Source organism: Asterias rubens, chromosome 20 (assembly GCF_902459465.1).
Source record: "Asterias rubens chromosome 20, eAstRub1.3, whole genome shotgun sequence".
Lineage (NCBI taxonomy): Eukaryota > Metazoa > Echinodermata > Asteroidea > Forcipulatida > Asteriidae > Asterias > Asterias rubens.
Window position 1 is genome coordinate 9,289,296 of NC_047081.1, and position 25,773 is coordinate 9,315,068.

General features: G+C 37.7%; 2 protein-coding genes across 3 annotated transcripts in view; both read left to right on the forward strand.

Annotated features, from left to right (window-relative positions):
• Positions 1-5,789, forward strand: part of LOC117303995 — a 40,275-nt gene extending 34,486 nt beyond the window's left edge. Inside the window, exons 9-10 of the mRNA XM_033788467.1 lie at positions 4,559-4,687; positions 5,748-5,789. Coding sequence (XP_033644358.1) covers positions 4,559-4,687; positions 5,748-5,789 — 171 coding nt within the window. The remainder of the gene's footprint in view (positions 1-4,558; positions 4,688-5,747) is intronic.
• A 1,846-nt stretch (positions 5,790-7,635) lies between these two features.
• Positions 7,636-25,773, forward strand: part of LOC117303786 (ras-GEF domain-containing family member 1B-like) — a 36,584-nt gene continuing 18,446 nt past the window's right edge. The window contains exon 1 of one of the 2 annotated variants that reach the window (XM_033788142.1): positions 7,636-8,465. In XM_033788142.1, the coding sequence (XP_033644033.1) occupies positions 8,352-8,465 (114 nt within the window). In that variant the 5' untranslated portion in view covers positions 7,636-8,351. Of the gene's footprint in view, positions 8,466-24,592; positions 24,719-25,773 lie in introns of those variants that run through there. The other variant, XM_033788143.1, reaches the window with a different exon arrangement.

Consider the following 25,773-nt stretch of genomic DNA (forward strand, 5'->3'; position numbering starts at 1 on the left):
TTACAATGACACTAACCTGTGCAAATTTAATTTCAAAAAGTTGCATTGTTTTTGAGATGTTGCTGAAAGTCTGGAGTAGTTACTAGCAACGCAGGAAGAAAAATCTCTAATTGGGATACAAATTCTGAGAATCTTTTCTGGCAGTACATTTCTCAGATTCAAATTTTTGGGGATAAAAAAATGATATTATTTTAACCATTTAAAGCCATTGGACCCTTTCGGTACAGAAACAAACAAAAAAAGTTCACAGATTTACAAATAACTTACAGGGTTTACAGAAGGTAGTGGTGGAATACTTCTCTTGAAATATTATTCCATGAAATGCTTTACTTTTCGAGAAAACAGTAAAACAATATCAATTCTCGTTAACGAGAATTACGGATTTATTTTAAACACATGTCATGACACGGCGAAATGCGCGGATACAAGGGTGGGTTTTCCCGTTATTTTCTCCCGACTCCGATGACCGATTAAGCCCAAATTTTCACAGGTTTGTTATTTTATATATAAGTTGTGATACACAAAGTGTGGGCCTTGGACAATACTGTTTACCGAAAGGGTCCAATGGCTTTAACCACACTTACTACTTCAAACTGAAATGGTTCTCAAAATGCTTCATATTATCAAGCAATTAATTTGTATTGTCATTAATTTTAAAAGTGATCCAAAACTGAAATAATTGTTAGCATAAAAACTCACCTGGTAACAATCAATGGAGAGCTGTTGATAGTATAAAACATTGTGAGAAACGGCTTCATCTGAAGTAACATAGTTTTTGAGGTTATTTCTCACTCAAATATAAAAAGACATTAGGCCTGAAGCCTTTTATATCTGAAAGCACACAAATTTGGGTAACAAGGGTATTTTTTCTTTTTTTATTCTCTAGCAACTTCGATAAACAATTAAGTCCCTATTTTTTTTTCAGATTTGTTATTTTATGCATATATGTTGGGGTTCTTTGACAATTACCTTTAACTTGAGCATTCATTGAAAAAGTACATTTTGCACATTTAATTTTAAATTATACATTTGGCAGTCAGCCTTCATACATTTATAATTTATATTCCAAACTACCGGCATATTTTCTCGCTCCTTTCAAAAAAAAAAAAAAAATTGTTAATAACTTTTATGATATGTGCAATTACCGCAATTTTTACACATGTCAAAAAATACAAGCGGTATGATATGACGGTAATGGCAGTTTTCCCATGGGAAACGCTTATACTGAAAACACATGGGATCCTGGTCATAGTACCGGGAACTTGCCATAAATTGTTAATAGCCGTCTGAGGCTGTAGTGAAATGCATTGTAGTCAATAGAGATGAGAGGTCACACACTGCTGAAGTGAAATGGTTCCCTTTTACATAGTGTTGTCGTTTGTGTTGTGTGTGGTACGATTCTGCTAGTTATTATTGTACATAACCAGGACAGGTTCTTCCTCCATGATTTTATTAGTGATTGGAAATTGTGACTCTAGGGGTAAGTTGTCTCAGAATTATGATGTTTATGGAAAGGTTTGCGGTAACACCATGTAATGACTACCTCGAATGAGTTATGCAAAGAACCGTTCAGGTTTCAACGCGACGTTTCGATCAGTATGCTCTGATCGTCTTCTGGAGAAAAGAATTATGATGTAGTTTGTGGGGTGTTGCCTGTCATGATGTGTTGTTCAGTACAGGCATGATGTTCTTCCTACCTTGGTCTGTTTTTTTACCCTTGAAAAAATCTGATAAATTGTTATATAAAAGCCTGTTTGTCTATTAATAGGGGTTTCGTTTTTTAATCTTTCTCTGTAAACGCCATGGAGCATTGTTTTGTATGGATTTGGCACTATATAAATTTGTTCTATTATTATTATATAATTAAGGCCTACAGGCGGATGAGTAGGCCTATAGCTTCACTAGTCCATCACTGTTCCATGGTTTATATTTATAGGACATTTTGGGATGTTTTGCTATACTGAGCTATCCAGCCAGACCATTGTTAAAAAAAGCATGGAAAGGCACTATATACACTATTGGTAATTACTCAAATTAGTTATTAGCATCAAAGCTTACTTGGTAACGAGCAAACAATAGCTGTAAAATTCAGTGTTGTGATCAAGAGTTAAACCAAATTGTATCTAGCTACCAACACAGATGAACTTTTACGCTAGGAGCTGTAATACATTGTGAGAAATGGCTCCCACTAAAGTAACATAATTTTTGAGAAAAGGTTAATTTCTCACTCAAATATATTCGGCGTGAACCTTTCAGGGCTGTATGCTTCGTTTTTGAAAGGGCAAGGGCACCAAGGCATTTTCTCCTTTGTAAAGGGCACCCTATGATGTAGATGTAAATTCCTACTGGAGCATTTCAAGGGCACCAAGGCAATGACCAGGGGACAGGCGGAGGCAACCGCCTTCGTTGCCTCCGTGAAGTATCAGGCCTGACCTTTAATATTATTTGGCATACTGAAAGCACAAGTTTGTGCAACAAGGGTGGTTTTTCTTTCATTGTTCACTTTCAACTGTGATGACCAATTGAGCTCAAATTTTCACAGGTTTGTTTTTTTATGCATATGTTGAGATACAGCAAGTGAGAAAATTGGTCTCTGACAATTACCCAAAGGTGTTCAGTGTTTATTTTTATTTTTATGCAAGTCGCCAGACATCACTATGAACAGCTCTTGTTTGCTTGTTACCATTATTGCCTTTTGATAGAATGCTGATGCATACAGGGAATCCACGACCACAGTCGGCTCAACAATGGAGGTAGAAATTATACCTCAATGGCTCAACTCGATCCATGATACCTCCATGGATAAATTCAGTCTGATTTGAATGAATATCAAGTGCATGCTGTACACACATAGCTCTGTGTATACAGGGCCTCATTGGAGGTCATGACTAGGGGCAGCAGCTGGAAACACTGTAAGGGTTTTCCCAACCCTTAATAGCACTCATGCCAGATCTAGCAGATAGAGCAATTCTGTAATGTTGAATTCTGTACCCTTAACACTATTGGTAATTGTCACAGACCAGTATTCTCACTTGGTGTACGTATGTATCTCAACATATGCATAAAATAACAAAACCTGTGAAAATTTGGACTTGATTGGTCTTCGAAGTTGCAAGAGAATAATGGAAGAAAAAACACCCTTGTTGCACAAGTTGTGTGCTTTCAGATGCCTTGAATTTGAGAACCACAGCTGAGGTCTCTTATTAAATTCAAATATTTGAGTGAGAAATTACTTTTTTCTCAAAAACTATGTTACTTACAGAGGGAGCCGTTTCTCATAATGTTTTATTCTATCAACAGCTCTCCATATTGCTTGTTATTAAGTAAGTTTTTATGCTAACAACTAATTTGAGCAATTACCAATCGTGTCCGATGCCTTTAAGCCATATCCGAATCGGCTATGGCTATCGCTATGACTGTTGCTAAGGATGTTGGTTCAGATGTCCTCTGCATGATGAAGCTGTGTTCCAGCTGTATCCAATGTAGCCTACATGTGTGTAGACACCAATTCGGACAGGGTCTACAATTTGTATAATAGATGTTAAATTTGCATCGATGCAAATTTAACATCTACTATATCATTGCGGTACCCGCTGCCAAAACATAGGATTCGAACTGCCTCTAGCTACCGGGCAACCTCGGTAGTCTAGTTGGTAAGACACTGCTCTAGAATTGCAAGGGTCGTGGGTTCGAATCCCACCTGAGTAACATGCCTGTGATATTTGTTTTTTGACAGGACTCTGGAAAGTACTGAGTATACAGTGCTAACACACATCTGTGTATGGGTAAAAACCAAAATTAATAGTCTACAATCTGGTTGATCCAAAAAGGTCTGGTGAATAAATACTCCAACCTGGTTCACCCATCACAAATTTCATAATACATTAAACAAAGATTCTGTGATGAAGAAGAAGAACTTTCACTGTAATCCCAAAGCAAGGGTGCCAAGTAATGAGAAAAACATACTCTGTGTACTGGGGTTTCAGTGTGTACCGTGGAGGTACCGCACTGTAATCCCAAAGCAAGGGTGCCAAGTAATGAGGAAAACATACTCTGTGTACTGGGGTTTCAGGGTGTACTGTGGAGGTACCGCCAGCCTTGGTGTTATGGTGATGTACTTGAGAGCTGGTTTCATAAATCTTTACTCGGCTAAGTGGACTCCCATGGAATTGCACTTTGTCCATGATCCTCTCTCCCCCAAATAGAGAAAGGACCACAGAGTTCTCTATGCACTCCAAGTAATGATTTCGTCCAGCAGTATGGTATAGCAAACAATTAAGACTGAACAGATTTTGTGCACACTGAATGCTAATAATGAGTAGCAAATGAGGAATTTCTGAGTAGCAACTGGTACCTTTTTTTCGTAGCATTGCTCTGCTATACAAGGGAAATCGTTCACTGTGCTCCCACATACCCTTTGTGGTGTTGTACAAGTAGGCCCTTCAAGACTTCTAATTGTAAATTGATACAAATCCTTCCATAAAGTATCAAATAAAGTGCATGGATTTGGTGTTATTTGGGTTTTGATTGTGTGTTTTGTCTTGTTGTGTTACTACAGAGAAGTTTACCACAGACGTCTGGCCTGCCGGCGATGTTTGCAGAGAAATTTGCAGTCGAGACCTCAAACACCAAACCATGCAATGGGCAGTCATCTGAAGCTGCCTGCCATGAAGATGAGACACTACCGGTAAGATTTATCTCTGTTTCATCTTGTTCGTTAACGGGAAAGTTTTGGGAACCGTTCGATTGTTTTAATCCTATATAGGCCTTATACAACAAAAATAAGCTGTGAAAACTTCATTTCAAATGATGGTCGTTTTTTGTTTATATTGCTGGAAGTCTGAATCGATTATCAGGAAGATTAATCTGTAATCTTTAATTGGAATACACAAGCTGAGAGAGAGAAAACATACACAAGACAAAAGAGACAGATCTTCTCTTTTGCGGTTGTTCAACTTGTTTTGATTCTGGTCTTTTACAATAACTTCTGGCCCAGTAAAAAGTTTGAGCTACCAGCCCTGAAGTCTTGTGGATTTTCCCCTGAACTTTGAAACATGGCTACTACTAGAAATATGAGGCACTATCTCCCCTTACTCTCTGAACTCAATGAACGGGCACAATGCTTTGATCCTGAAAAGGCAAGAGCACTAAGGCGTTTTCTCTTTGATAAATGGTGCCTGTATGAGTTTGGACTATTTCAAGAGGCACCAAGACGATGACAGGAGGCAACGGAGGGAATTGCGTCCTGGCCTGAATTAACTCTCTTAAGATGAATAAGTTGATGAAATTGTACACAACAAAACATGAAGGAAAGAAAAGAACGAAGATCAAAAATAAACAAAGTGCATCAATCGGGAAATTCCGATTGTAATAATACACAAGTGAAGCACTTAGGAACACAGTCAGACAGGAAAACCATTAGCTACTTTGGGTTTTCTTTGTCTAGCCCTATTATCAATAACTTTGAGGTTGAGCATGGGAGTGAGATCAACAAATTTGGTGGATTGTGTGTCCAAAATCATTTATTTTTGGTGCAAAAAGACAAAATAAATGATATTATGCTTGCACATTTTGTAAAGTAGCCAACCATGCTAGCGTTTTACTCGCCACCTGGAAGTTTTACTAGCCAGGATTTTAAAGATGTATCGTCATCAATGTATCTCTCTGACTCCAGCTGGTTCAAAGAAGAACAAAAGTCTACCAGATTTTTAAAAATACTTCTTGTTCTGTCTTCTCTTATTTTTAAGGACATGGATATTGCAGTATCCTTTCCTTGCCCATTAACTTGACCTCAGCACACAGAATACCTAGTTTTTTTCATGACCTTGTTTACACAAATGGATTAAGCTTCTTGGCAGTGGTAAACAACAAACAAAACACACCCAAGGTTGTGTGTATTCTTCCTTGGAATCGCAATCAAGCTGTGGTTTCTTTTGTATTCTCCCTAGTTATTTTTGATAGTTGTCTGTTGACCTATTGAATTAGTAATCTTGATTATTGCCTTGATGTTTACATTTCCCATGTGAAGATGCTGTACAAAAGGAATGGCCTTGTGACAATCATTGACATTAAGCACAGCTGGTTTGCTGCTTTGTTCAATGTTACGGAAACGTTGCGTATTTAGTATCTTTCCCCTTGCCTCCCGCCTACAGCACCCTGGTTCAAATCTCATCAGGGACGACAGGCCCAAGGCCTAGAAGTTTTGATGTCAAGCTGTTTATTAAATTTTTGACCTGACAAGTCTGTCCTGTGTTTTTTAATTGAATATTAATATGGCTCACTGTGTAGTATCTTGAACAAAATGTTAACTTTTGAGTCTGATAAAATATATCTTTTAATTCTACTGAGAATGACTTTTAATTGAAAGCCATAAAAGACAAATAAAATCAATTTTCTCTTTGTCTTTGCGCTAAACTGGGTCAAGAATTGTTTTTGAATCTGAAGAATTCTGGTCCAGTGAACATTTTGAGCCAGAAGCCCTGTGGTCTTGTGGATCATTATTTCATTATAATATTTAATTCAACATCCAACAGTGCAAACGCCAATTACAATGAACCCAAGCTAGACCAGACTAGGTTGATAAAATATACTTTTAAACTATCTTTCCAACCGTTTTTCCCAACAGTACTCATTTCATGTTCTTACGCTCAAAGCACCCATTCTGAAAGAAATGTTCCCCTTATAGACTTAAGAGTAAGACCACCGTGTACCTTCCTTTCAAACATTTCTATAAGAACATCCGTTATTGATCCTGTAAACAAGCTACCACCCATCATTGATGTTTGGAGAAGTACATCAAGACTTTAAAAATCAATATAATACCCTCCCATAAGTTACGTAGCTTAAAGATAAATACCTGATGCATAACATGTAGGGCCCTGTTAGTCACTCGGATTACTAGTCATTAATAACTTCTCACAAAGAAGAACACACTATTAAACTATAACGAAAATGGGTTTTAAGGCATTGCATGGTGAGGTATCTAAGTATGTTCGTGTATGTGATGTGATATTAGCTAAATGAGTTGTTTGTCGCAAATATCAGTATTGAGAAACGACCCAAAACAGGCCAAAATATATCTTTTTTTATATTGGCAACTTCTTCCTCTGATACATAAAATAAACAATTTTTAAAATCATTTATTATTTTAAAAGAATGTGCCAATGTATAGGGTCAGTTTTATTTCTCCTGCATCTCTACTTCCTCAAGTTTTGAATTGCTGGGGGTGACATTGTTTCTAGGCATGGTGGATGTATTGGGGAGGTAGTGCCTACATACCACTGTCAGCCAAAATCATACCGCAGTATTGTAAACAAATTATGAATCACCAAAATGTATTTTTGTTTATTAATAACAAAAACAAACAAACAAACCTTTTCTAACCAGGGTGTGTGTGTGTGATTCACTATGAATATGATGACGCAAATATTATTATATTAATTGTCACCCACATACTTGTGGACTGTTTGACACACCCCCTTTTTGAGAATAGTCCCTGCCAAGTCTCCAGCCCATTGTGATGTGTGCGTGTGGTACCACGAAGGCCTTTGGACTGTACCATTATGAAAACAAAAACTTCTCTTGATACTGGTTAGAAGTGACAACCAGGCATTCCAAAGACATCCATTCATGCAGTGGGGTATCACACAGGGCAGACTCTTTTGTTCCTTTATTTGCTGAACAAAATTCCCAAAGAGTGTGGGAACTGGTAAAACCACTAACATGACCACTAGGGATTGGCTGTTTGAGGTAGCAAGTAGGCACACAACACTGACTTGTGATGTATACATGTACGCAGCGCTAGACTGTGATGTCTTTGCTAAGCCCACAAACCATGCACTAACTTTTGACTCGGGTATCTAGTAGTCTTCAGAAGTTTTAAGAGGAGGGATATATTCACTTCTGTGTTTTCTTTAAACCAACTTTTCCCCAAGAAGTTTGTGAAAATCTGCCAAAAGAAAAGTCGTTTGTGAGCTAGGCAGGAGTTATGGTTTAGTAAAGTCTTCCTCCATGGTAAAGTGTTGTAGTCTTCCTAAATAGTTGAGAGATAATGACCTTCATATCGGTTGTCAGGTCATGAACGACTTGAGACGAAATCTGGCCATGCTGATACAGTCTTCACTGTAGGGCTACGAGCAAGACTGCATTGTCATGTCGGCGTAAGAAGAAGGAGTCGTCCACAATTATTGTTCAACCATCTCAATTCCAATTTGAGGATTTACCGAACTTCACCACCAGGAAGTAAAGGATTTATCCTTAGTGGCTGGAATCTCCTTGAAGGATTTACCTTTTCAGCGGCAGCCGTGTGTCTGGTTATAACAACAACACTGTGGTGTGGTAGTAGTGGAATCATGTTGAAGTTTGTGAGCAAGTCGCCAAGTCCCTGTAAACAAAAACAACAATTGGATCAGAACAAGCAAAAATATGGGATGTATATACTGGATCTGAATCAAAATCACGATAACGTAAGTATAGATTAGCACAGGGATCGCGTTCGGCAAGCAAAATATAATATTGAGAAGCAAATGATGTTTTAACAACTGATTCTGTAGCAATTTGCTATGCTATTCAAGGGAAATCTTTCACTGTTAACTGCTATTCACATGACAGCAATTTAACTGGGTTTCCTTGCTTAGTTTTAGCATGGTTGTAAAATGTTGCAGTGTTTGACAAGATTTTGCAAGGGAACTTTGACAGTAAAATTTTGTTTTTGTCCTTTCACATGTGGTACATTTTTATAAAGTTTTACAACCATACTACAATTTTGCAAGGGACCCTTGCTAAATTACTCTGGTGTGAAAGGGGCTTAACTTCTCATTTTGATTTCATCTGCTGGTTGTTGGCCTAGTACTCTGTAGGTAATAGTACCATACATTAGAGCAAGGAATGAGTGTTATGTATGGTCTTAAGGAGTTGTTGTTTCCTAGATTTGACAAGGATCGGGAGGAAGCCTGCATGGGTTGTGAGAGAGACTGCCTGGAATTCCAGGTTGTGATAATCAAAGGCGCAGGAAAACGAAAATTGTTTCCATGTGTCGGTTTTCTATGTAGCTGTTTATATTTGCAAAGTCATTACTGTTTTGCTGTTTGGGAAGATCTTGTTTTGTCTTGAGGAGTTTTTTTTTAAAAGAAACTTCAAAAGAAACAAACTCATCCTTCTAAATAGTGACTTACTTCACCAAAGAGGAAGTGAAACAATTTGACTGTGGTGTTTTTTGTAAAGTAAGAAGATTGCATCTTGAGGTTCTAAATAGTGTCATCAAAGACAACATGTTTATCAATGTGTTTCATTGACAGAACTGAAGTTTTGCTGAAAAGGAAACAATAATACGTAGTCCGCCCAAATGTTTGTAGTTTTTAAATGGCATGATTGATCTGTGTTGGGCATGTTTGTTTGTGAAAACATCAAACTTGTTTTTTAGTTTCGGTCGTAAACACAAGTACAGGGTCTGTGACGCAACACAGAGCAATGGTTATAAACTCTGTTGTACAAACAAAATGGGCTGAACTCAAAAGGGTTGGGGAAATCTTTTGTACACCCATGGTGCACTCCATTGAACGCATTATCGTCATTTTTTTCGTAACGCCTATTGAGAAGAGTCACTGTTGAATAGTGACTCATACAATAGATTTTTTGCTCGTTTAGAGTATTCTAACTCGGTATAACCATAGAAATATTGCATGTTTTGGGGGGTTGACAAATCATACACTCGCAAGTTTGCTCCATTGGTGCAATAGAGAACAATGTTGCAGCCAACAGTGTGTTGTGCAAGATGTACTGGGGCAGCGAAAGTGCCAAGATGTGTAGGTGTTTTTCTTTTTGAAAGCGGATTCATTTTATTTCCTTTTGGCACAGTATGTGTGCCTGCAGTCGCTGCTTGTACCATAACAATAATAACGATTCAACTCTGGGAAAGGGATTAACGAAATAGGCTCACCTTTCCCTCTGAAAACTTGTGTTCTCAAAAGTATTCAACGATGCACTGCATCAATAAAATAACTCTGTTATTGAGATGATTTTTATTCTTTGTGCGTTAGTCCCTTGGGGCTGATTTCTTTCACTTGGAAAAACCCTAGTTTTTTTATTTGTGCATTTCTTTGCAGCGATTTACTTTTGGGGAGACACAGGGGAACATGTTTATGACGCAAGTTTCTGTTTGAGCAGGAAAGATTAAAGCTTTGAGTCAAAACAATATTTTTCAAGGAAGTACATGTACCAGTTTTATGGGACATTGACAAAGGACACGTGTGTTTTCATCAGGGCAAAGTCAAGAAACGATATAAACAATATTTTAACGTAAAATCAATCTTTAGTTCAAAGATATAAATTTGAGTTTTCTCTACTAAAAATAAATCAATCAATCAATCAATCAATCGACCAATAAGTTCCTTTGATACTAAAGAATGGTGAATGTATCTATAGTTATATTTGTTGGCAAAATTGCTGGATGAAATTGCTCCCTGGCAGTGTACAGCATGCACTGTAAAACCATGAAATGATTGCAGTGAATACTGTAGTGTAAATAAAACTCGAAAACGAAGTTGTTCGTTTTGGATGAGTTTGGGATGATTAGTTCTGAAGATGGCGACCTTTTTCTGATTGCCGTGTTAATCCTTTGGAAAGAACATCTGTTTCTTCATTTGTTCTCATGATGTTAAAGTCATCATCCCCAGTACTTGACTTATTCCTGCAAATGCAAACTTCATTTAGAAAACTTTTTGTGTTTACTTTTTTTTTCCTTTTTTTTTTTTTTTTTTTGGGGGGGGGGGGGGGGGGGTTTGCAAAGTTCAGATAGTTGGGGTCCATTTCCATGGCCCTGGTTAATGTGGAGTTCTTGGTATAATGCCCTGCCGAAGCCCATTAGAGAAGCACGTGCTTTATAGAGGCTGCTGTTAAAGTGCAGATAGTTCTGTGGGAAGCAAGTTCATGAAATTGGAGCCTGGTAGTGGTAGGCCTACGTGTGATAATTACTTGTAGAAGATTCAAATTATTGAGAAGAAAGAAGACTTTCCAGAAATAAATTTAAAAGAAACACCCATATTGAACCACCAGGTGCGGGTTACCGGGGTATTATGTAGCATCTACATCTGGCATGGTATTCTGCCCACTTTGGTCTTGTTTTCGATTTGAAAAACCAAAAATAATGCGATTAAATTACCTAAAAAGTTGATTAAAAGTCGACACGCTAAATTCATATGTAGGTCAGCGCTGTTACTCATTGAAATGTTTATACTTTTTTTCCAAAGACCAATCATATCTGACATTGTCAATGTAGTTCCCTTTCATTATACACTTTACATGTATTTGACCAAAATTGTTTATGGGTGTTTGTTGAGTGACAACAACAGTGGTCCGCTGGCCAAATGCCAGTTAAAGGCAGTGGACACTATTGGCAATTACTCAAAATAATTTTTATCATAAAACCTTACTCTAACAATGGGGAGTATAACAAATTCTGAGTAATGGCTCCCTCTGAAGTGACATAGTTTTCGAGAAAGAAGTAATTTTCCCTGAATTTGATTTCGAGACCTCAGATTTAGAATTTGAGGTCTCATATCAACCATCTGAAAGCACACAACTTCGTTTGACAAGGGTGTTTTTTCTGAAATCATTTTCATTTCGCAACTTCGACGACCAATTGAGTTCAAATTTTCACAGGTTTTGTTATTTTATGTATATGTTGAGATACAGCAAGTGAGAAGACTGGTGTCTTTGACAGTTAGCAAAGGTGTCCAGTGTCTTTAAAGGCAAACCCTGAAGAAAAAAGTTGAGCAAGGTTGAAGCTGTTCTTAATCCAAGGAAGAGTCTTTTTACAGGAAACTGTGGATGGGATTTATTGTTGTGTGGTCATACCCAGTCTAGGATGTTGTCACTTCCTTTGAAGTCTCTCTGTCTGTCTGCTAGAGCTGTCTCTCCGAGTGTCAAGTTCTCAACACACTCTGACAGTCAGGGGCCCAATTTCATAGAGCTGCTCAGTGCTTAAGTTTTTTTGCTGCGCGAAAAAAGTAGGCTACCTGCTGATGTCTCTGTCTGTCTGCTAGAGCTGTCTCTCCGACTGTCAAGATCTCAACACTCTTATAGTCCGGGGCTCAATTTTATAGAGCTGCTTGAGCAGAACAAAAAGGTTTTATGCTGAGCGAAAATAAGTAGGAGTAGTTGAAGTCGCTGTCTGTCTGCTAGAGCTGTCTCTCTGTCAAGTTCTCAATACTCTAACAGTCCCTGGCCCAATTTTCATAGAGCTGCTCAGTGCTTAAGCAAAAAACATTGCTTACAGGTTTTCTGCTTAGCAAATATGAGCAGGATACTAGTTGAAGTCGCTGTCTGTCTGCATGAGCTGTCCCTCTGTCAACATCTCTCAACATCTTACAGTCCCGGGCTCTATTTCATAGAGCTGCTTAAGCAGAAAATAGTATTTGAAAACTTTCTGCTGAGCGAAAATCAATAGCCATTTGGTTTAGTTCGCAACATTATGTATGTATTCTGTGTCCAAGTTTCCTCGCTGTTTTTCTCTGTGGTTATTAAGACTCTAGGCATATCTTAAATTAATACAATAATTTCCATAGCTCGTTTTTTTTTTTTTTTTTTTTTTTTCACATTTCACTCCAAAGAAACACACCAAACAACAGTATTGATTTATCTTTATTACAATTATTATAAATCTTGGAGAAAACAAGTAAAGTAAAAAAAAAAACTTTAAAAAAACTACCATGATGTGTAATTGTATTGGCAAGGCGTAGTCTCAGATTTCACATTGTATTGCAGGACCTGTTTCAGTATCAAGCTACTTTGCAGTCAAACTATGGAGGCCAGCATCTGACATGATCTCATTCATCGGGGGTCACTATTGCCCAGCTGAGAAACCCTCTATGGGTGTGTTAGTGCCTCGAGCCTTTCCGATATTAATTCCAGACAATTTAGGAGGCGTGTTTGACATGGAGGAACCAAGTGAAAAACACATTTTTACAACTCCAGTATAATTTGAAGCCACAGATAAATAGCGTGGGGTGCAAGCTGTTGTACAACGGACATGTGTTGAACTTGTTTAAAGGTACTGTACACGCTTGGTAATCGTCAAAAACCAGTCTTTTCACTTGGTGTATCTCAACATATGCATAAAATAACGAACCTGTGAAAACTTGGGCTCAATCGGTTATCGAAGTTGCGAGAAAATGATGAAAGAAAAAACACCCTTGTTGGACGAATTTGTGTGCTTTCTTCAGATAGGAATAAAAGACTTTAATTATTTTAGTGAGAAATTTCTCAAAAACTACGTTACTTCAGGGGGAGTTGTTTCCCACAATGTGTTATACTACCAACAGCTCCCCAATGCTTGTTACTAAGTCAGTTTTTAAGTTAATATTTGTTTTGAGTAATTACCAAATGTGTACCTTCCCTTTAAGTGAATTGGTGCTCCAACTTTGGAGTTTAATTTTGATAATAATTTTAATGAGTTCATATAAAGTGCACATCCTAAACTAAGATTCTTTACATGTCGACAAAGTAGGGAGACCGCCAACATAGGGCTAGATCTAGCTCAGTTGGTAGAAAATAAGTAACTTGTTCATACTCGATGTGATTTCACAATCCTACACAGTATGTGAATCAACACGTAGTCGGAACAATTCATTAAAACATTTTGATTGATGCATTGAAAGTTTAAATTTAGACTTGTTTGGCCATCTCCTCTTCCATATGTTAGTTCACACGTAACTTCAGTGCACAAAATGCAAAATTTAATTTTTACTCTGTTGCTCGATACGTGTATGCATCTGAAGTTGGTAAAACACCCCTGTAAGAGCTCCTTTTTACATGTCGGCAAAACGCCAAGAAAGAAAGAAAAAAAAAACATTTCTATAATCTGTAATAAAAGCCTTATTCAATTCAACGTTAAGAAGTATAGCAGGCCTACCCCCCAAATCATTCTGGCAAGGTTGTTGTAAATACAAAGGTCTGACCTTGTTATTTTCATTGGGTGCCGCCATTACCAGCTTTATTGTATGCCTTCTAAACTTACACAAACACTTACAGGAATACGGTCTGTTTCGCCCATTTTTTTTTCTTCCAGTAAATGGCTCGAGTTACCTTGGCCCAAACGTTGCTCATTAAATCTTATCCTAAAGCTATTTAAAAGTTAATCAGAAAATGGATAGAATATCATTATCAGCAGGTCTTTGCTTTTCAAAGAGTTTTTTTAAAATAGACTCAGTCTAGACAGTTTAAGGCAATCTCCTTTGGATGCTTACTAAATGGCCACCTTTTCAAAGTTGTATTTTTGTTGCGGTGTTCTCCCCAAAAGTCTATGGTTTAACAGGGTTAAACTAAAACCCCTTTCACACAAGACCATTTAAGCAAGGGTCCCCTGCTTAATTGTTGCATGGTTGTCAAATTTTACAAAATGTACCTCAAGTGAAAGGACGATAATTGTTGCTCTGTCGAAGGTCCCTTGTCAAATATTGCAATGTTTTACAACCATGCTCAAATTAAGCAAGGGACCCTTGTTAAACTGCTATCATGTGAAAAGAGCTTAAATTAATCTTTTGAAAAAAGAACAGTGCCATATAATGAAGTGAAAATAAATGAAACGAGGGTGAGGATGATCAACTAGTGTTTTTTCCTCCACTTAGCCTTGTAGTTAATTTAGCGAAATGATTTCCACTTTGCTGTAAGCTTTACAGACTCTGATGATAATGATGATTATTATTATTACAAAGATTTATGAAGCGCATTTCCAAAAAGACCAATGCACTTTACAATTTAAAAAATACCTGCAAAGTGCAGGGAAAAAACACAAATGATGTGTTACAAATACATTTATAACAGCCCTGCAAGTTGGGTTGGTTCTAAAACCTGACCTCAAGAATTGAGGGAGACACCCATAATATTCTTGAAGGACTTCTGTACTTTTGTTCAACTGTAATATATTCAGTAACAATAAACCTGCTGCTGTATTGTAAGGTTCCATTCTTCATTATTTTATGGACAGTAATAACTGCGTGGTTTGGGTTTTAGAGAGCTTAACCTGTGTTGTAATGGATATGACCTTATTGTTTGTTGTGTGACTTCTAGAAACAAAGCAACCATTGTTGTTGTGTATCCCCCATTTGTTCTGGTTTTTGATGCTGGATGTGGTCACCACCTTGTGTAAGATGAATGGATTGGTAGGAACATTCAGGGTGGGCTTGTTTGATGTGGTGTTGGGTTTGCAGTGATTTGATCCCATACAGCCTGGTTCTCAATAGAGGATTGATGTGTACTTTTTTACAGCAACTCAAAATTGTTCTTTGGTTTCTTCACAAAGCCTATCTCTGTCCTTACTTTATAAAGGTTTTTTTTTTTTTTAATAATAATTGGCGTGCTTTGAGGTTTTCAGTCTTTAGTAGATCATGCCTATATTAATTATACTAAAATGATGACTTTTTTCCAAACCCCAAATTGTTGATTTACTGATTATTTGTTAAGTGTTTGATCCGTTAATAAGGGCAAAATAAATTTATATAAAGTAAATCCATCCTTCCGAAAGGACTGGTCTAGGGGCTTTTTCTGAATCAACGTAACCGTCTGTTCCAAAAAGGTACTTTGTAGTACTCTTCTTCAATTCAAACTGCAGCTGCGTAGCATCATAGAGCTTGCATGGTCCCTCTTGCTACACTTTTTACCAGTGACTGTTTATTTTTGATGTCATCATGCTTGACCAATTCAACAACTGTCCACTATCATTGTTAGTTTACACTGGCCAAAGTAAAAACTAACAACCATCTTGAGCTATTGATAGTGTGGACAGTGGTTGAATGACTCAATAAGTAAACTGAACATAAAGCAAGGCATTTCACAGAGTCCCATGTTTACCCCTACTGAATACAAAGCTAATGGAAGTAATGCTGACCTAGTGATTCTAGGAAGATGAGCGTGTTAATCCAAGCACCCCCATTGTATTTGTACCTGATGCTGATCATGCATGGAGGTAGATAGGTCTCTGATGATGCACAGGTCAGTCTGTGGTCCTTTCTCTAAGGTTTAATATGGTTTAATCATGGTTACCCAGGTCGAAATTCCAGTTGAACCTAGTTAAACTGGGTTTAACTGGAACTAGTTGAAACCAGTTGATAAACTAGTTAAACACAGTTAAAACCAGTTGGTTTAATATGGAAAATGGACAGACACCAACTGGTTTATAATTTCAACCTAGTTGAACACAGTTAAACCTAGTCCAAACCAGTTGGTTAATATGGAAAATGGACGAGTTTGATCATTATCCAGTTGAACCAGTTGACCCCAGTTAACTAGGTTCAACTGGAATTTTGACCTGGGTATTCAAACTCAGTGGAGCCAATAATGGCAATTCCTCCTTTTTGCGTGGGCAAATTAGAAGGCAAAGTACACAGTATAGTGATTTTTTTAAACTGTTTCTTTGAATAGATCATGTGAATTTTACAATAAGTGTGACCTTGTATATTCTTTGAGTATTCTGCCAGGCAAGATACTACACTGGTCCTACGGGAATGTTGACATTTTGTGTCATAATTTCCACATAAAACCAAGAGTTATGAAAGTAAAAGCTGTGCAAGTTTTGAGATGTATCCCCTTTCATATTAATTTTGTTTTTTTACCCATATACACCGATTTGTGTTAGCTCTGTATACTCAGTACTTTCCCCGAGTCCTGTGAAAAAAATCGCAGGCATATTACTTGGGTCGGATTCGAACCCCAACCTTTGCAATTCTAGAGCAGTGTCTTACCAACTAGACCACCGAGATTACCCGGTAGCTAGAGGCAGTTCGAATCCTATGTTTTAGCAGCGGGTACTGCAAACGGTTTTTTTTTACCCCCTTTCATCATATCAAAGGTCACATCGCCTATAGTATACTAAAACTGACCCTTTGAAAAAAAAAAAAATTAAAAGGTGGTGGCGTTTTTGAAATAAGGCTATAATAAATCCAGTGTGGTTATGTCCAAAGGGAAGAATCATTTCTTTCTAAAACCACATTCCTTTCAAGAGAATTGTTTCTCAAATGCTATGAATAACTCTAATATCAACCTCTGCAGTGCGCTTCTTACACATAAAACACCGTCTGTGACTTTTTTGGGTCAGCTCTACTGATCGTATATGATACATTTAATCTACCAAAAAAAAGAATTTAGACGGCCAAGTATGGGTAATACTTATAACAGGCACTGTCAGCCTGGTACACATGACTGAGCCATCTCATGTACAGTCCCCAAATCCATTGCCAATAATTTGATTGTGTAATTAAAAACACTATGGAAAAGGTCAAGGTCTGTGGAGGGACAAAATACTTCCCCGGGCGGTATTGGATGTAAATGTTTGTCTCATTGATGATTATGTATTCAGTTTGAGTAAAGGGAGCAGCTAGTGTATTTATCACCAATGTACAAAATTAATCCCAAATATTCCAACAGTTTTTTAAAAATACACAATTTTGTTGTTGTAATAACTATAATGTTGTCACTTTTTTTATTCCAAAAGGAACATATCCAATAACCCCCTGGGAAGGGTTATGAATAAAATATTTACAATTGCACAAATGCTCAGGTTTACATCATGACGGAAGTTTTAGCAACAAAAGCAAAAATTTGAAACTTTTATACAACCCAAGCTGCCGTGGTGCTCCAAATATCGCAGGTACCCATTTATACCCCTGGGTGAAGAGAAGCAAGTACAGTATTTTAGCATCTTGCTCAAGGACCCAAGTGTCATGACTGGGATTCAAACCAGCACACCCAGATGACTTAGAAACAGTGTACACTATTGGTAATTGTCAAAGACCAGTCTTCTCAGTCACTTTCTGTATCTCAACATATGCATAAAAAAACAAACCTGTGAAACTTTGAGCTCGATTGGTCATCGGAGTTGCCAGATAACTATGAAAGAAAAATAAACCCTTGCCACACGAAGTTGTGTGCTTTCAGATGCTTGATTTCAAGACCTAAAATTCTTAACTTGAGGTCTCGAAATCAAATTCGGGGAAAATTACTTCTTTCTCAAAAACTACGTCACTTCAGAGGGAGCCGTTTCTCACAATGTTTTATACTATCAACCTCTCTCCATTACTTGTTACCAAGTAAGGTTTTATGCTAATAATTATTTTGAGTAATTACCAATAGTGTCCACTGCCTTTAAAAACCACTAGAACTTGAATTTGATGCTCTAAACCGCTTGGCCATTACACCCTGTGTGTATGTACATCATTAGACGTAAGCAATGGAGGCAGTGGTCGCACATTCCACAAGCTCAAAGTATCCCTTTGTAGCCAAGTTTAGAATTTACATTTCACTCGGATTTGGACGGGTCTTTAGAGAATGAGTTTGGCATAGATTGATGTGTGTGATTGTAGGTTCGACCGTCAGGGTCAAACTTTGTACCTTTTGGGTCTTGAGTTACTTCCTCTAGTGCCTGGAGCAAGTTTGCTTTCAGAAAGAGCTATTGTACTCTTGGAGTCTCCTGTACGTTGAATTAATTCACAGACTTCATTTGATTCATTTCAAGGATTGCAGCTTTGCCTTTGGTGTTGGTAAAGACGAAAATCCTTAGCAGCTATATATAAAATAATATCTGACTTATTTCTGTGTCTTCATTTACACAAGGATATTAAAAAAAAAAAATACCTCATTATATTCATTGGGGGGGGGGAGGGGGGTAGTAAAATGTAGCATTGCCTCATAATCATGTTCATGCTCTATGCTACATGTATATCTCCGCCATCCCCCATCCCCCCCCCATCCCCCCATCCCCCCATCCCCCCATCCCCCCATCCCCCAATCCCCCACCCCCCAATCTTTTTAAAAACTGGGTCAGAGACAGGCTTGAAATTACGCGAAGGCTACATACAGGCTAAAGTCTCATAAATATATTTAAAGAATTTCTAATCAAAGTGCCCTTCGCGAAACGAAAATGGCCTTGCCCTCTGTAAATCCATGGTAGGATTACCTCCATGGTAAATCTAAGATGAAATTCCTGGCCTGTAGAGAATTTGTTAATCGCATGATTCATATAGCATTTTTTTTATAAACACTATATGATTGTTCTCTGCGCCTTCATCCATGATTATCCTGAAGTCACGAAGTGAGGAGTGATTTCTCAGTATTCTGTTTCTTACCTTACCCTTGGCCCTTGCTGGGTAGCAGGTGATAAATGCACTCCTTCAACAGTTTTGTCAAAGATTAGTGTCTTCCTGCTAAGCGCTAATTGGTAAGTGACACCTCAGTTAGCACTCAATTGTGAAATGTTATTACTGCTATTACTCTGCGACAATTATCACAAGATAAACACAGGAAATTTTGATCAGAACATTTTTGTGGTCGGCGCCTGTGTTCCCCACCCTTTTTTAATTTAATCCTCCTTGTGTGTTGAAGCTTTGTGAAAATGTACTGTTTGTCTGAAATTCTCTGCGTTGTCGGAAAAGATGAAGGGAGTGTACTTGTCGTAGATTTGTGGAATGTGGATTGATTTGATTTTGATATTAGGTGTTTTCATGCTACAAGTGTGGACTTGATTATTTGCTTGCGGTAAGCAGAGCCATGAAATTGGGCCCACGAAGCTTTTTTGTTAACCTTGGCCCCTTTTACACTACACTTTAATCCGCAGAATTAAGGAAAGATTTAATATGGAGATTCCTTAGATTAAGTGGAGCGCTCACACTACAATTTTCAGGGCTAAAAGTTTTCCGGATTAGATTATTGAACCAAAAACCAAAATGGCTAAATCTGAGTATAATTTAAAGCCAGTGGACACTATTGGTAACTGTCAAAGACCAGTCTTCTTACTTTCTGTATCTCAACATATATGCATAAAATAACAAGCCTGTGAAAATTTGAGCTCGATTGGTCGTCAGAGTTGCGAGATAACTATTAAAGAAAAAATCACCCTTGTCACACAAAGTTTTGTGCTTTCAGATGCTTGATTTCGAGACCTCAAATTCTAAACTTGAGGTCTCAAAATCAAATTTGTGGAAAATAACTTCTTTCTCGAAAACCACTCAACTTCAGAGGGAGCTGTTTCTCACAACGTTTTGTACCACCAACCTCTCCCCATTACTTGTTACAAACTAAGGTTTTATGCTAATAATTATTTTGAGTACCGGTAATTACCAATAGTGTCCACTGCCTTTAACCCTGTCCACCAATCTCGGTGTTAGTATGGAACTGGGTGAACTTTTCACTGGTCTAGATATTGTAATGTGGAATGAGTGTCCGGGTCAGATTCAATCTGTGTATAAAAATATTTACATGGGTCGCAAATTACACGGATCAACCGAAGATCTCCAAACAAACCATGTATATTCAATTTTGTGTAGAGATTTGTTTCCAAGTTTGGTTTAATCTTTGAATCAATGGTTAAAGCCATTGGGCCCTTTCGGTACAGAAAAAACAATTAAAAGTTCACAGATTTACAAATAACTTACAGGGTTTACAGAAGGTAATGGTAAAAGACTTCTCTTGAAATATTATTCCCTGAAATGCTTTACTTTTTGAGAAAATATTAAAACAATATCAATTCTCGATAGCGAGAATTACGGATTTATGGTAAACACATGTCATTACACGGTGAAACGTGCGGAAACAAGGGTGGGTTTTCCCCCGTTGTTTTCTCCCGACTCCGATGACCAATTGAGCCTAAATTTTCACAGGTTTGTTATTTGATATAGAAGTTGTGCTACATGAAGTGTGGGCCTTGGACAACACTGTTTACCGAAAGGGTCCAATGGCTTTAATTGAGTAGAAATCATACAAGGACCTGTTCCTAAGTAACGTTGCTGCCACCCTATCCCTAGGGACCCCCACAAGGCAAGGGGTCCACATCTTGTAACACTATGCAATAGTAGCTCCATTTTATTATAAAGTTTTAGGATTTCATGACCTAGTAAATCTGCTCCCACCCAAAGCAAATTCTGCTGAGTAATTTGATACCAGGTCCGATAAGACAAAAGGGTAAGAGGTTAACCTAGGACAAGGGGTGGGTGGGGGGGGGGGGGGTGGGAGAGTTTATGATTCTTTCTGTCACTCAACTTAGATCGATTGGGGGGTAATCAACAAATAAAACAGCTGCAACTTTAAATGCACTCAACACTATTGGTAATTACTCAAAATAATTGTGAGCATAAAAACTTACTTGGATAAGTAAGGGAGAGCTGTTGATAGTATAAAACATTGTGAGACTTGGCTCCTTCTGAAGTAACGTAGTCTTTGAGAAGGAGGAAATTCTCACTCCAATAATAAAAGACTTGAGGCCTGAAGCCTTTCAGTTAGACTAGCCTCACTCTTTGTGAAATCGACCCCAGTGCCGTTTTAAGTTAAAAATATACAGCTGTTTAGTTGAAGTGGGGGAAATGTTTGCACTTTTTTGTATTAACTGCAGCGCTTATGGCTGGAAATTTACACTGCAGGCTGAAGGCCAGTGGTTTTATTGTTAGGGCAGTAAACTAAGTCTGGTTGTCTTGTGTTTGTCAGTTGAGTAATAAAATGCCTTGTTTTGTAATATCTTGAACAAAACCAAGGCCATATGTTGATCATACTTCCACCATGCAGAAGTTTCAAATCCTAAAGGTGAAATATCTTGAACAAAACCAAATTATGTCTGGGAAAATCAATTTCTGGTCCAGTAAGAAATTTGAGCTATATTATGCCCTGCAGTATTGTTGGTTTTCCACCCATGTTCTTACCTGGGAAAGGGTGTGTGCAGTTGTTGTGGTACAATGTTGTCAGTGCATAGGGTTAGGAAATGGTCAGTGTGCGACCATAGAGCTAGGACCTTAAGCTCTGTGGTGAGACCATGGAGCTATAAAAAGGAAGTGAGACTGAGCCCAAGAAGTAAGCCACATATCGAACACTTAGTGCTCACTCCTGTGTAAACATTTCTTGAAAAAAAGTAGTTTCCATGTAAAGGTATTCAATGGGAAACTTTGGAACGCAAGGTGGCAGCAGACTTACCGGGTAAATTTCCATTGTTAACGTAGTTCTGAGCATGCATGCATTACCGAGAACAATGGATTTTACCTGGTAAGCCTGCTGCCACCAAGCGTTTTATTAAAAAGTTCCCCATTGGTGTCAGTCACTGACAGTACCATTGTCAGGATGGCAAGGAAGCAGTCAACACCATAGTACACTAGTTTAATCACTGTGTCATCATACAAAGAACAGACTTTCCTGTAATTCGTTTTTTTCTTGGAACTCAGTGCCCCACTCAGTTTTTGCTTAATAGCAAAGAGAACTGTCAAGCAGTATTTCAAATTCTGCTTTATATAACAGCTTTATGCGAATGGGCCCTGCCCTTATGCTATTTACCATAGCATGTATATTGTCTGATCAATAGTTCGATAGCTGTGTGTATAACTATAATTCAACACCCCCATACTGTGCACGCTTTCCTACATCAGCACTCCCTTTCAAAAGCTCACAAACCAAAAGTATAAAAGCCTTTTTTCCAAAACCTCAAAACTTACTATAAAAGATCAAAGGGTTCAGTACACTCTGCATGCACATGGGTGTAACCTTATCCTTCAAGGCTGTTCATTTCAAGGCAGGGCTAAACCGCTGTGGGGTTCAATGCTTCCAAACTGCATAAATTGTAAAACAAACAAAAACAAAAAAATGTTAAAGCCATTGGACACTTTCGGTAAACATTATTGTCCAAGTCCCACACTTCGTGTATCACAACTTATATATTAGATAACAAACCTGTGAAAATTTAGGCTCAATCGGTCATCGGAGTCGGGAGAAAATAAGGGGAAAACCCACTCTTGCTTCCGCACGTTTCCCCGTGTCATGACAGGTGTTTAAAATAAATCTGTAATTCTCGCTATCGAGAATTGATATTATTATTATTATTAATTATTATTAATTAACATTTATTTCATCGTTGCCCATTCATCTTACAATACATAGATTAATATTACATTCAGTTACACAATAACATGTTTATGATAAAGTAGGCTATTACAATGTATACGCAATATAAATAATAGATTAACAACAATTTTATATGTAATAAGCGGTTGGACAACAATTAGGTTCAGGTGAAGCCGTGGCTTTTGTTCCTTAACCTATGGACAGACGAACACAAACAAAAAAAACAGCACCAGCACATATTGTACAGACAATAGACTTGACAGACAAACACAACAACGGCTAATGTAAGGTGTGTTGAAAGATAACATAACCTAGGCAATGCAGAAACAGTCATAATCTATGAATATCGATCAAGTAGTTGCTTTTTCAAATTTCTTGTAAAGACAGGTAGAGTAATTGATTTTTTAATTGAGTTACTCAGACCATTCCAGAACCCAACTCCACGCTGAACAAATGTGTAATGTTTTATCAAAAAGTAAAGCATTTCATGGATTACTATTTCAAGAGAAGTCTTTCACCAGTTCCTTCTGTAAACCCTGTAAATTATTTGTAAATCTGTGAACTTTTTTTTATTTTTATTTTTTTTTTTGTACCGAAAGTGTCCAATGGCTTTTAGCAGCGAACGATTTCCCTTGTATGTATAATACTACAGCAGAGCAAAATGCGACACAAAATGTCTGGGTTGCTACTCAAAAATCACCACTCAAGCATTCAGCAGTGTGCACACAAAAAAATGTTGTCAAATATTTTGTTTACAGAACTGCTTGTTGAAATCATTCCCAGTTAAGATCTCCACTGTAATGGAAATTAAATTTGAGTGATTGAATAGCAAGCATAAATTCTGAACAACTGGACCTTGGTGAATGGTGACATGCTTGTACCCCTGGGTGTCCCCCCCCCTCCCATGGGTACAAATTTGTCATGGAGCTTTTGGTTTTGATTAAGGGTATAACAGAACAGACTATAGGCAATGAGGTCTTAACTGGATGAGATCTTAAACAGCCATAACCCGCCATGGCCACAACTCTGCACAAGATTCTAAACTGAGGCGGAGTCACCGCTCTTTTATTACCGATCATAAATTCCATTATTTAAAACATCCAAATCCTTAAAAAGTTGAGAACAGATCTAACAGATTTGCCACAGCCCTATCTCATCAGTTTTGAGCCAAATATCATACTTTGTTTGTTCATGTTTATTCTGGGTTATCCATTCCATTCAGTGAGGAAAAAAATCACTGATCTCTAAGTCTTATGGATCCCTACTTCATAAAAACTACACAAATATGCTCAGAATACCGGGAAAAAAAGATTACGGGAAAACATTCTACTCTCGTTAAAAAGCTCTGGATCTGAGCACTCCTAAAAGTTACAAAATGGAATTCCCAAAAAGAATGAACAGACAAAGAAATTTGTATGTGATTATTGCAGCGTTTAGAATAAAGTGGTAGTGTTTTATAATTCACCTTAAATTGTTCTCCAAATGACGTAACGGTAAAGGGGATTTTCACTTTCTACTATCTGAGCTAAAAATACACACTTTCACTTTTAAATCTGTTTACTTTTAATGGACACATTTCTCAATCACGAGGGTTTGTACAATGTACTCGCTCTCTTCCTTATAAAGTCAAACATGATGTAATTCAAAAATGGAACTGAAATGAATATCTTATTTCCTCGTGTGAAAGCGACTGACAGTTGTATAAAACCAACTTGTCTCCTACGTGGAAAATCATAGACTAGTGTGACTCGAAACTTGTTGAACGCTGAACAGAGTAGCTGGACATCTTGTACACTGAACACAGTGGCTGGGCAATTAGTGTGTTGAAATGAAGACTTCTTTCTCCATTCACCATGTAAGTTTGAATACAATAGTAGTTTTTTCATTGTACTTGTATTATGTGGTCAAACCTTCTAACCAGTTGACTTTATTATGTCTTGATGTGTAGTCCACTTTCTGACTTGTTGACATCGTAAGGTCTTTGTATGGGTAACTTTGGCTCCCCCTTGACACTGGCCCAGCATACATTTTCTTGTGAAACTGCTTTGGACATGGTGTCTCCCAACATGCACAAAATAACAAACTGTGATAATCTGGGCTCAACAATTGCCAACTGGTTATCGAAGTGCAAGAAAATAATGAATTGAAAAACACCTATGTTGCCTTAGAAAGGCTTCAGGCCTAAATAAAAAATAACTGAAGTGGTCCTAACTCTTAAGTGCCCATATGTTTTCTTCAGTTTTAAACCTATAATTAAACACCTAAAATGGCCAGCTTTTTGAGAATTTGTTAAAAAGTCTTTCTCACCAAACAAAAGATATCTTGCTGTTGATTTGTGTTTTCCTCGATAGTCGATAGTATTTTTTGGACTGAGTGAAAATGCCGTCATGTGATAGTTATGGGTCGTAGATGTACCTACATGTTGATTGATGATACTTTTTGAGCGTATGAAATAGGTCATATGTATGACCTTGGCACTGAAAGAGTTAACGCTTAAAGGCAGTGGACACTATTGGTAATTGTCAAAGACTAGCCTTCACAGTTGGTGTATCTCAACATATGCATAATATAACTAACCTGTGAAAATTTGAGCTCAATCGGTCATCAAAGTTGCGAGATAATAATGAAAGAAGAAAACACCCTAGTCACACGAAGTTGTGTGCGTTTAGATGGTTGATTTCGAGACCTCAAATTCTAAATCTGAGGTCTCGAAATCAAATTCGTGGAAAATTACTTCTTTCAGAGGGAGCCGTTTCTCACAAGGTTTTATACCATCAACCTCTCCCCATTACTCGTTACCAAGTGAGGTTTTGTGCTAATATTTGTTTTGAGTAATTACCAATAGTGTCCACTGCCTTTAAGCATTGAAGGGAAGAATCATCAAAGTTTGATGCGGCAACAGTTGCTGAC